General features: G+C 41.5%; 1 protein-coding gene across 35 annotated transcripts in view; it reads right to left on the reverse strand.

Moving 5' to 3' along the window:
• NEB (nebulin) overlaps window positions 1–12,813 on the reverse strand; it is a 214,835-nt gene that overhangs the window by 106,315 nt on the left and 95,707 nt on the right. For all 35 annotated transcript variants that reach the window (XM_025205209.1, XM_025205234.1, XM_025205245.1 and 32 more), the window contains 7 exons: window positions 9,064–9,375; window positions 7,951–8,154; window positions 6,051–6,155; window positions 5,844–5,951; window positions 2,574–2,885; window positions 1,173–1,376; window positions 281–385 (listed from right to left, as the gene is read on the reverse strand). In XM_025205209.1, the coding sequence (XP_025060994.1) occupies window positions 281–385; window positions 1,173–1,376; window positions 2,574–2,885; window positions 5,844–5,951; window positions 6,051–6,155; window positions 7,951–8,154; window positions 9,064–9,375 (1,350 nt within the window). The remainder of the gene's footprint in view (window positions 1–280; window positions 386–1,172; window positions 1,377–2,573; window positions 2,886–5,843; window positions 5,952–6,050; window positions 6,156–7,950; window positions 8,155–9,063; window positions 9,376–12,813) is intronic.

The following is a 12,813-nucleotide window of genomic DNA, read 5'->3' on the forward strand; positions in this document are numbered from 1 at the left end:
ACTCACGACAGTGAATACTTACTGGTAAGATCAGTCCCACTAATGTTAATGGGACCATTTTTTGAACACTGTTTACTTACATGACTCAAGGTTCCACAATCAGGCTCAAGGGTGACTGTCCAGATAGAACGTTTTTATGTCAGTCATTTGGGGTAAATGTAGGTGGCAAATTAAAACACTATTATATATATTCCAAGCTTATATGTGTGGAGCAACTGTGACACAACAATATTAAATTTAGATATTTAAAACACTCTGATGATAGAAACTGATTGGTCACCTGACTGTAGTTGAGCTTATTCTGTCTTGCCAATGTAATCTCTGGCGTGTCAGGCATAATGTGGATTTGAATCTTATCTTTATCCCAGGCCTCAGTATACAAACGCTGCAAGTGACAGAAAGCATATTAAACCAACAGGAATAAAGAACATGGTGCTGTACATTTGAAGAGTTCATAAACCACAAAGAATTTTTTTTTAATTACTTCAAATTCTGACCAACATTGTCTTAATTATTCTAGAAAAAGGAGTTTCTACATCCTCTTCTTTGTACTGTTTCCTTCTACATTAAGATTCTGGAAGGGCTTACATTTAAAAAAAGGATGCCCAGTTTGCAGGTTTTTCACTGAAGGCTATTCCTATACACAAAAGTCTATATTTTATATGTAAAGGGTCAGATTCAAAGATGAAGACTCCTGATTACTTCACTGGGGTTTAGATCAGGCCCTCAGGTCAATACAAGTTCATTGGTTTCCAATATTATATTTTAAGGTGTAGAATTATTTTAATGTATGGAATTTTATATTATATTCCAATTATTTTATTAATTCAGGGAATCATAGAGAAGTAGTGCTGGAATGGACCTTGAGAGGTCAGCTAATCCAGCCCCCTGCCTGGATTTATATCAAACCATCATATACAAATCCACTGTCTAACCTCTTAGCAAATCTACATAGTCAACCCTGACACAACACAAGACATAGCACCCTAACCTGACACAGGTAAAGCATATGCTACAGCTAACTGATTATATTGCTCATTGATAAATAATAATCAAAGAGCACGAATACATATTTTGGTAAAAAACAAATTAATTGCTGATTAGGCAAGAATGGAATTTGTTGCCATTAATGGTTTGTAGTATTGATACCTTGCCCAAAACTTAAGACTCACCTTATTCATTGTTTCTGCGTTCTGCTTGGCCAAGACCTGTTCTAGAGAATCAGTCACGCTAGTAAATTTGAATTGGTCTGGAGGCTGACGGTATAATTTATCACTCAAGATCTCTCCAGCCTTCTTGGCTTTTTCAACATCCAGGGAACCAATGGGGACCCAACCAATGCCTCTCAGCCACTGCAGATCTGATTTATAGGTGTTCTGTTACAAATACAAATGACATGGTTTAGTTAGTCTTTCAAGTTAAACATTTCACAACATCTTGTACAACCAGTGCTCCAGCTCTGTAGGTGGAGAACTCCCTTGCCTTCCTTTTTGCTGCTGCCCTCAGCCATCCAACCATGACACAGATTCAGATTATCCTGCCCCCACCTTCTTTGTATATCCCCCATTCTCAAAACCATGAGGCAAAAGCTTGAGAGAAAATATGGAGTTTCCACAATTCTTGAAAGCTGACAGACTTGAATTGATAATAATGTGAATTCCATACTATCTCCTTGAGCTGTGAGTTCAGGTACTGAAGTGGGAGAATGGAAGCCTAGGCACAGCTTTCAGAAGAAGAACAAAGAAACAAATCCATCATTTCACTAACACCGCTATTTACACAGTTTACTAGGCTACCACCTCAGATGGACAAAGGAGTCAACCACAGGTGGATCTAGAATTCTGAAAAGGGGAGTGCAGATGATGTGGCACATCACAACACATTATGAAACAACACATATTTTTCTCCAATGAAAGGGAAATTAGATGCGATACTAATCTGCTAAGGAACTAGCACTATATATTTTATTAAAGATCAAAACAAAAACAGATATAACTATTAAAATGTTCATTAATTTGCTAGATGATATATAAAGTTTAGAAAAACACTACAAACCAGGCAAAAAATAGTAAAAATAATAAAATATATTGTATTAATAGTCCTGTAGTCATTATACCTAATTGTATTTTCTTAATCAGATTCATAAAACAAAATCTAGACTTCTTGAGCCTCCTGACAATGCTTCCAATATGTCACTGTCACTAATTTCTACACCTGAGTTAATATTACTACACCTGAGTTAAAGTTTTTAGTTAGAGTTTGGGTGGAGCAGCAATCAAACAGGGTTGCAACTGTATCACTGCACCCTCCCTGGATCCGCCCCCAGAGCCAATGGATCTCTAGAATTTGTAGCGTCACTGACAATAGCCCACTAGTTTCCTGATGCCTTTATGTTGTACAGGTAAAATAATTGTGGAGTACGTCTTTGTGATAGACATGTGCATTTTCCTTTCAAAGCTTCAATGAAGCTCGTCTTATTACAAAACAGAACTACATGTTAACAATGGTTTCAGATGCTTGGTCAAAAAAAAAAGAGAGGGATTACTCCTTAAGCTCTTTCAAACAGCACTCACATCACTCTGTAGATCGTAGGCCATTTTAGCATGGATGACATCGTTCTGGTCTGGCAGGCATGTCCACTGGTGCAGAGGATGTCTATAATCAATATCGCTGACCAGCTCCTGACCTTTCTTGGCCACAACAACTGACAGCATGTCCACTGGGGTGCTATACTTGGTCTTCCACTTCTCAAAGTCTTTCTTGTACTCCCTGTCACTCTGGATCTTGGCTACGTGCATTGACCACATCATCTTGGGGTCATCCTCTATGTTGCGGGCTCCAATGTGGTGACCAACCTGCTTCCGATACCCTTCTTTGTATTTGTACTAAAATAAAAATCAAAACAGTATACTCCTTTAACAAAAAACACTGTCATTATTAATTTAAAATAGCTCTGACAATAAACTCTCCAAGATTATTTATGATCTATAACTCTCAGGATGCTTCTAAGGTACTTTATTGAAGTAATGGCATGAGCTTACACACCTAACATCCTTTCTATGGATTAAGCCTCTGAATGGAATTTCTGATAACCTTCTTTGCTTCTATACTGTACAACAAATATATAAATAAAATCAACAAGTTTCAGCTTAGCTTCTTTATCTGATAGGAAACTTTCCTAAAGTAGCCAATTACAGTACTCAGAAACTTTCATTGCAAGGCAAGAACATCAAGGTCTTTATGTGAACACAGATCCAGTTCAGGACATTTAATTTTTGATCGTTAATATATTTGTATGACTCTACTAGATCTTGTCTCCAACCTTCCAGAAGGTGCACTGACCTCCAAATTACTGGCTCCTCTGGGGTAAAAGATGGTCTTCCATTTCTCCCTCATATTATTTTTATGAAATAAAATTTGAAGGGTCTAGGTCTCATCTCAATGCACAACAGAAAATTTATAAGATCAAGAAAATGTACACAGGCACAAGAAATTCATTTCATACCAAACTTTATCCATCAGTAACAGTCTCCACATGGTTAGGTTGTTCTTAAAAACATACTACTACTTCATTGGCAATTTTACAGAAACAACACAAAAAGTATAACGATAGGTTGGGGACCTGCCAAATTTACAGTGGAATGGGGCTGCACACCACCTACTTAAGTTTTGCAGGTTCCCCAGTGTCGCAGAGCACTGAGGTGCCCTGCTCCTAGAGGGCAGACACTGCTAGAGGAAAAGCTCTGGCAGTGCATAGGGAGCCCTAGCAGGGAATAGGAGCCCACCTGTGGGTTGCCAGGGTAACTGGAGGGAGCAAATGACCCACACCTGCCAGCGGTCAGCTGCCTGTAGGAGGCAGAGGCTGGCTCTTATAAAGCCCAGGGCTGAGGCCAGACTGGTGGTTCCCTGCCAGCAGCCAGAGAGGCAGGAGTTCCGGAGTAGGGATGCGAGAAGCAGCGAGACCCGCAGGTACTGCTTGAGCAGAGTTATGGATGGCAGCTCTAGGGTGTTTGTGCAACGTGGTTTAGCCAGGCGGCTTTACATTATGTTATAGCCAGGAGGCTCGAGTTTCTGTAGCATTTTGTTGTTTATTACACCGGTGGTTTGGGTGAGGCTATAAGGGGTTGGAGGAGGCCTCATCGGGGACTCACAATGGAGTGTGAGAACCCTGGTGCCAGTGAGGGTGCAGTATCCTCAAAGGGGCCTCACAGCAGAGTGTGAGGACCCCAGTGCCAGTGAGGGCGCAGCGTACTTAGGGGGAACCTACAGTGGTGTGGAGGCCCTGGCACCAGTGAGGGTGCAGCTTATGGGGTGCTTAGACCCCAGCCCCAGAGAAGGGGCATTTGAGAAGCCCCAGTGTGGGTGTAGCAAGCCCCAGGTGGGGCACTATTGAGAAGCCCCAGCGCGGGCGGGGCGAGCCCCAGAAAGGGGGCGACACTATTAGAAAAGCCCAAGTTGGGCATGGTGAGCCCCGGAGAGGGGAGCGCCTTATTGAGAAGCCCAGTGCGGGCATGATGAGCCCCAGGAAGGGGGCAATATTTGAGAAGCCCAGGTGTGGGCACAACGAGCCCCAGAGAGGGGGCACTATTGAGAAGGCCACGAGAGAGGGCGACAGCGCAGCCAAGGCCCGGAGTGGGCAAGGAGAACCCCAGGAGGGGGCGGCAGTGTGCGTAGAAAGAGAGAGATAGAGACAGACCAATGTCAATTCCATCTGCGAGGCTTGGGGCGTGGTATCAGGGGTGGTTGGAGCCACGCATAGCCCATAAGGCTAGGGTGCCCGGGAAGCACCCATCATACAGAGAGACCCCCGGTGAGTCCGGGAAAACACGGGGACGGAGGTCCCAACTAACCGTGCCCAAGGAGACATAAGGCAGCCTCCCAACCAATTCAAACCATCAAAGACGTGGCGGGCGAGAATCAGAAGGTGCTCTTGGGCCGACTTGGCACGGAAGAGGGAGCCTTAAGGAGATCACGACCCTCCTGTAGGACCCCGCCGTGACACCCAGCATACCCTCTTTTTCCCCCCACCAATTGGTGGAGGGGCCCCACTGCTCACTCCTCATCAGCAGGGAGGCAAAAACCGTGGTTTTAAATATGGTGCCATTTTTGCCTCCTGGCCAGTCAGCTGGTCAGTAGCAGGACAGGGTGTGTGGGGGAACCTTTAATTACAAGATTAAAGGAGATGCTGTACAGCCCACTTCCACCATGAATTCAGTAGGTTCCTACTGATAGGGCTAATAAAAACAATTCTGTCTGGAGGGATCAACAGAAAAAAATATATAAACTCAAACTAAACTTGTTATCTAGGAATGCATATATAGCTCTTCTTTTCCTCTGGTTATTGTCAGGAAAATCTAGCCTCATCCTTTAGTCCAGACCAAGGTGCTGAATGGCTTTGCATGAAATCTGGGCATTGACAAAACCTATATACATACCTATTTTCAAATAACAGTCTTAATTAAAAGTATATGCTACTGGGAAAATTACAACTGACAGGTAATGAGAGTTTACATAAAAATAGAAAGATTAATGAAACAAAGTATTGAGAAAAAATTGACAGTAAGGTCTACTAAAATTAAAACTGAACGAAAAGCACTTCATTTCTCATGGGTCTCAGATTATCCAATAAAAACTCTCCAAAATGTACAACTGAATTTGGTAAGCTCTATCCACAGATAACTGATTGAAAGAACTAAAGAAAATGCAGGAGATAAATTATTCTGTGTGCATTGGTACTCATGATTTGAATGATGCTTTGCTTGATCTATTTGTATTAACGAGTTAGGCATTAATTATGTACTGTCAAGTTGAAATCTTTAGAAGTATAAAAAGCATTTACTTACATCACTAGCAATATCTCTAGAAGCCCTTGCTGCCTTGATGGGTATGGCATCTACCCGGAGATCATAGCCTTTCTTCTTGTCCTCGTCCATGGCAAGCCTGTACAGTTTCTAAAGATATCACAAATATTCGTTAAATATTTCAAGGAAGGCATTTTTACACCTAAATTGAATATCTGCTGGCTTTTAATATTCAAGCCACCCATTTACCTGACTATAATTCAATTTGTTTTGTTGGGCCAGTAAGATCTCTGGGGTGTCTGGCATGATATGAATGCTGGTCTTATCTTTATTCCAAGCCTCTACATACGCACGCTGAAAAGCAAAAAATAAGTGAGATAAGATGGTAGAATCAGAGAGATCTCTGTAGTTAGCACAATGAAAGATAATTCTAGCTGAATAAGCACAGACAAGATCAACAATATTTAATATTTCATGCAGCCAAAAGTAACAATCCCTAAACTAAAATGAGAGCTGAATTGCTCATCTGCACTGTCCTGGAGAACCACGGCCACTGGATGCTTCTAGTTGGCAAATGAAAGGCTCCCTCTCATAGTTCAGTGGAATCTTTTAAGTTAAATGCAGTGGAAGCTAGATTCTTAACCTACCTGCCAATATGAGGGCCTGTAAACAAGCTATAATCTTGCATATTAAATAACCCCAAATAAGATACAAACATTATTTTTAAAAGGCAGAATATAGAAAAAACAGTTTTCCAGAGTCCTAGCCTAGAGCTGGTCTTTCAAGGACAGGTTGCAATGCACAATTGCTATCCCAGAGAGAAGCTGACAGCCAACAGCAGGGATGGAGTCTGGGGGTAACCTTCTTAGAACTGTTCTTGTATGGCCAGCAGTTTTTGGGTGCTCAGTCAAAAAATGTATGCCAATATGCGAGTGGCTGTAGAAAGGTTAACACTGTATTCTGTCCGTCCTGCTTGTTTTCCCACAGAAAACCTGGCAGTCATGCTGCAGTACAGTGTCTCCATGCTTCTATCCTAGTAAAGAAAAATCAGGTTCTTGTTTTAAGACAAGCACCCTAATTTCTGAGGGTTGATTTTTGGGGAAAAGGTGAATGTGGTACACGAGTAAATATAGTATAATTGCAGTAAACAACTGTACAAGACTGTGGAGATGTTTCAGCTGGTTGCTGAAGCTTTCAGATAAAGGATGCCATTTCTTCACTGAGCTGCATAGGATTGCAGCTGTGTTCCAGCTGCCTGGAGAAGTGGAATTATCTGAAGTAAAAGCCACAGCACCCAAGTGGCTCATCCTTAATTCAGAAACTCTCTGCAAGCAAATCAGGCTGAGATCGATTCACATATATAATAAATCCAATTTGTACCGTACTATGATACAGTGGCCCTAGTAAATTCTGTGGTACTTTTGCCACTGATTTCAATTGGGCTAAAATGTCACTACCAGGATTAAACCTGGCATTATCTGGATTAAGATGAAATATATAAAACAAAGATGATGAGCCACAAAAAAGAAAATTGCCCATAATTTTTGCAAGGATAGTTTAACTTTGCTTCTTTGTAGTAATGCATTATAATAGGATATAAAATACAATGAAAGAAAAATAAAGAAGTCTCAAAAATATTGCAATCTTTGCAGTCCTTGCTCTTTGATCAGAGAGATACTCAGATGATAAGAGATAAAGAGGTGATGCAGTGAAAATAAAGAAATGCAGATTTACAAGGATTTATTGAAACTTGAAAAGTCACAGAGGATTTATATATCTTTATTAGTTATCTGTTGGACACCCTCCTGCTCCATGTTAATGACCACACATATAGATGCAACACCTTTTGAAAATGAAACACGGGGCTTGATTCTAACTAAAAACTGTTTAATAACAACATCAATATAATTATGAACTTTGCAGCCAATTACTTGTTCATGGATGTTTTACTTTAAGCACAAGCAATAGTTGCTTGTGCTTAAATAAGGGAAAGAAAAACTCCAGATGCACAATGATTTTCAGATACAAAGCAAACAAATAAAAACCTTTTAGGTGAAAAATCTTACTATGAATATCCTATTTGCTTTAAAATAAGGAGATGTTAACATTCAGGCCGCTTATGGAATATATAGATTAATAGAAAACTCACCTGGTTTATAATATCAGAATTGTGCTTTGCCAGGACCATTGGCATAGAATCAAGAAGGCTAGTAAACTTAAGAGAGTCTGGGTGTTGCCGGTACTTATGGTCACTCAAGATGAGGGATGCTCTCTTATTCTTCTCATCTTCCAGCGAGCCACTAGGAGACCACCCAATCCCTCTCAGCCACTCTAGGTCTGACCTATATGCAAGCTGAAAAAGATACAGGGAGATTAGTAAATTCAGCATCAATGAAGGATTTTCATGTACATCAGACAGAGGTCATTCCTTACAGCTCTCCAATGGGGTTAGTTCAGCACTGGCAAACCCTATAAAACTAAAGATGGACTCTGCCTATACAATTACTCTAGAAAAATCTACCACTTTTCCTTGCTATTTCTGTCTTAGCTTCCTCAGGGAGGAAGTTCATCAGCAAATGGTACAGATAATTATAACACTTAGGTCCAAACCCTATTTCATCACCAAAGGGCCTAACTGGCAAGAGTGATCCTACCCTGCCTGAGTCCATGAAAAACTTCTAATGTAAAAAATTTCTGATTGAATACAAAAAAAACATAGATCCTCCTCCTCCCAAGCCCTTTTTGTGACTTTTGATCTTCAAGCTAAGATGAAGCTATGTTACAAACGTTCACTGGCTAATGGTTTATAGAGACTTGACCAAGGGGGAATAGGATAGCACAAATGTGCTTTACGGGTGAAACTGGACCATAATATCACAATATCACTTCTTCCGTTCCCCTCAATATTCAGGTATGTCACTTATATAATCAACGTAGGACTGGCAAACATGCAACTGAGATTGCCTCACTCACAATCAGAAGCATTCAATCAAGGTGCTTTACCCCCAGGTAGTACAAAAGGATACCAGAATTTTGTCACAAACTGTGAATTACTAAATGTGAAATAGATAGCCAGTTTTCAGGTTCACTTCTATTGCCACGGTTTTCAAAAATACTCATCAAGCCACTGTATAGGAGCAAAAATCCCCACAGAACAACTATTCAAACACATATCCTTTAATTTATCACACCTATTGAACCAAAACTACAGTAAAAAAAGCACAATGGGATTTACAAAGTCTGAAGAAAAAGATCAACTTACATCACTCTGAAGGTCATAGGCCTTTTTAGCATGGATGACATCATTCTGGTCTGGCAGACATGTCCACTGGTGCAGAGGATGTCTATAATCAATATCGCTGACCAGCTCCTGACCTTTCTTGGCCACAACAACTGACAGCATGTCCACTGGGGTGCTATACTTGGTCTTCCACTTCTCAAAGTCTTTCTTGTACTCCCTGTCACTCTGGATCTTGGCTACATGCATTGACCACATCATCTTGGGATCATCCTTTATGTTGCGGGCTCCAATGTGATGTCCCAGTTGCTTGCGATATCCTTCCTTGTATCTGTACTGTAAGAGAAAAAAATTAATTAAATTAAATTTAGCTGTATTAATTGTTAAGAAAACATCCTAAAATGATGTTATACCAGTTTCTCAGAGGACTTCAGTGCTAGCTAAGAATTAAAAGCCTTACACCCAAAGAAAGTTCCATTCTGCAAATTTGGGTTCTGACTGCTAGGACATTGGGATGACACTGCACTACTATCTGTCTCTCCCACTTCCCAGCACACATACCAACAGCCAAGCTATTGGCTATTCTGTGGTGGAGAACAGTATACTTCTCTCTCTTTTTTATTATTATGTTTATTATTTGATTTTTCAAAGGTCTTCTCAATGTGTAAAAGGAAGTTTTTGAAATCTTTGGAAAGCTTCACAGAAGGGGAAACTCATTTCTTATCAATAATATCTTGGACTAACAGTCTCCATAAAGTTCTGATGGTCTTACACAAAGACTGTTATTGGCAATTTGAAACTGCAAGGCAGAAAATTATAAATGATTGGGCCAGTTAAACAAGTCTAGCTGAAAGAATCATTAGAAAGTGTTGCTGAACGAGTATTGAACTTAGTTAACTGCTGATATTGCATAGGCCTTCAACACAGACCTTGGCTTGGCTCTTCCTGCAATTTTTGATGGACAAAGAAAGCTGACAGTCTGAGAGGAAAGAGTTTTCCGTATGACTGGGGATAAGTCACCACAAGTTGTTCTTGTGCCTCCTCCTCTTGTCCAGACTAAGCCTGTTAAGACCTTTGCAAGAAGTCTACTCAGTTACAGGACCACGCTCATTTGTTTTCAAGACCAGTTTCAATTAAATCAGGCAAAGAGCAGATGGTCTGATTAGGACTGGTGGGCCCTAAACTGCAACAAAAACTTAATTCAGCTAGAGCTCCTGAGCAACAATTACTACAACATGATGGACGGCAGTTTGAATTAACAGGGGAGAAAGAGGACTTTATTTTCCATATACCTCAACACATCAAAGAGAACAGAAAGCTGGCATTGCCCATGAAATCTAGGCAATGCCTGCAAATCCACAAAAGCCACAGAAAAAAACCGCAAACTTATGGAAAATAAAATGCTGGCTCCTCAGAGGGAGCCAACAGCCCTCAGTGTGCTGTGGAAGCCCAGTGCGGGGGCGGGACGGGGGTGCTGCCCACTCAAAGGGCTGCAAGCAAGATGGCTGCCACCCCTGCACCTCGCCACTGATTGTCTGCAAGGGCTGCCTGTCACGTGGCCCTGACCCTACCCACCAATTAGCAGTGAGGGGTGTGGCAGCACGATGGACAGCCGCTGCAATCGATCAGCAGTGAGGGGCAGGGCTAATGTGTTCTGCCTGTGAAATTGCTCTCTGGGCCCATGTTCTCTGGGCCTGTGAAATTCAGAGGCAGCCCCTGAGATTTAGATAGGTCCCTTCCTTTAGGACTATGCCACTTGCACCAGCTTCTATTCTTGAAAGCTCTGTTGCTTGATAATAATAAAGGATATAGTATTGGAAGTTCAAGAAGAACCTACTCTGACTCAGCAGAAAGATCAGAACCGCCCAGGAAACCAATATGACTATGTGAGGAGCTTCTTAGCTACCTCAGCATCAACAGAAAAATATTCAGTTACTGAAAGGGAGGGTGAGTAGGACATACACCAAAGAATTGAAAGAACTTGCAGAGGCAAAACCAAGAAAGCAAAAAAAAAATTTTTTTTTAATTAAAAATTCAATACACCTAGTAAGGAAGATAAAAGAGAACTAGTAGGTATTCTATGCATATGTCACACAGGAAAAACAGACCACTACTGCAAAGCCATGATGAGCTACTAACAGAAGACACAGATAACAGAGATGCTCAATGGCAACTTAGCCTCACTCTTCACACCAAAAAAGCTCCAACCAGGCAGCTAACAAATTCAGCATAGACAAAGAACAGGAAGGACTGAAGACCACAATAACAAAGAGTACATCAGAGAGCTTAAGATAAATTTGAATAAATTTTAAATCACAGCCCCTCACAATTAATTCCAGAGTGTTGAGAAAAGTGGCTGAAGAACTTTCAGAGCCATTTGCAAAGTCATAAGAGACTGAATAACTGTGAAAAAAGAGTAACTGCTATAAATTGGATGACAGGAGGTTTTAAGAGGCTTCACAGAGTCTGTTCTGAGTCCAGTGATTTTTAACATTTGCCTTGGATCTTAGAGAGAGTTTCCTGGTCAATTCCGAAGATGACACAAAATCAGAAGTTGCAAACATTTCAGAATCATGGAAAATCAACATTGGAAGAGACCTCAGTAGATCATCTCGTCCAACCCCAGCTCAAAGCAGGACCGTACCCAACTAGATCATCCCAGCCAAGTCTTTGGCTAGTTGAGTCTTAAAAACCTCCAAGGATGGAGATTCCACCACCTCTCTGTGTAACCTGTTCCAGTGCTTTATTCCCCTCCCAGTGACAAAGTTTTTCCTAATATCTAATCTAAGCTTCCCTTGCTGCAACTTGAAACGATTGTTTCTTGTTCTGTCATCTGCCAGCACCGAGAAGAGTTTAGCTCCATCCTCTTTCTGGCAAAATTACCTTCCAGGTAGTTGAAGGCTGCTATTAAATCCCTCCTCAGTCTTCTCTTTCCTTCTCCAGACTATATAAATCCAGTTCCCTCAGCCTCTCCTCATAACTAATGTGACCCAGCTCCTTCACCATTTTCATTGCCCTCCACTGGACTCTCTCCAATTTATCTACATCCTTTCTGTAGTGGGGGGCCCAAAACTAGACAAAGTACTTCAGATATGCCTCACCAGTGCTGAACACAGAGGAAGAATCATTTCCCTTGATCTGCTGACAATACTCCTACTAGTGCAACCCAGTATGCCTTAGCCTTCTTCGTAACAACGGCATACTTTTTCACAGGTCTTTTTCTGCAGAGCTGCTGCTTAGCTAGTCACCCACAGCCTGTACTGGTGCATGGGATTGTTCTATCCTAAGTGCAGGACTTTACCCTTGTCCTTATTGAACCTTGTGGGATTTATTTTGGTCCAATCCTCCAATTTGTCGAAGTCTCTCTTAATCCTAGCCTTACCCTCCAGTGCATCTACTTACTCCCCTGAGGTTGGTGTCATCTGCAAACTTGCTAAGGGTGCACTCCATCCCATTTTCCAGATTGTTGATGAAGCTATTGAAGAAGACAGATCCCAGGAACAACCCCGGGGGCAGTCCACTTGACACCAGCTGCCAACTAGATGTTGACCATTGATTGCTACCCTTTGAGCTCAATGATCCAGCCAGCTTTCTATCCACCTTATAGTCCATTTATCCAACCCATACTTCCTTAGCTAGCTTGCAAACATGTTGTGGGAGACCTTGTTAAAGCCAAGGCCAAAAGCCTTGCTAACTTCAAGGTATATCATAGCTACTGCTCCCCCTACATCTACAGAGCCAGTCAGCTCATCATAGAAGGCAATCAGGTTGGTC

This window comes from Alligator sinensis, unplaced genomic scaffold (genome assembly GCF_000455745.1).
Source record: "Alligator sinensis unplaced genomic scaffold, ASM45574v1 scaffold61_2, whole genome shotgun sequence".
Classification (NCBI taxonomy): Eukaryota; Metazoa; Chordata; order Crocodylia; family Alligatoridae; genus Alligator; species Alligator sinensis.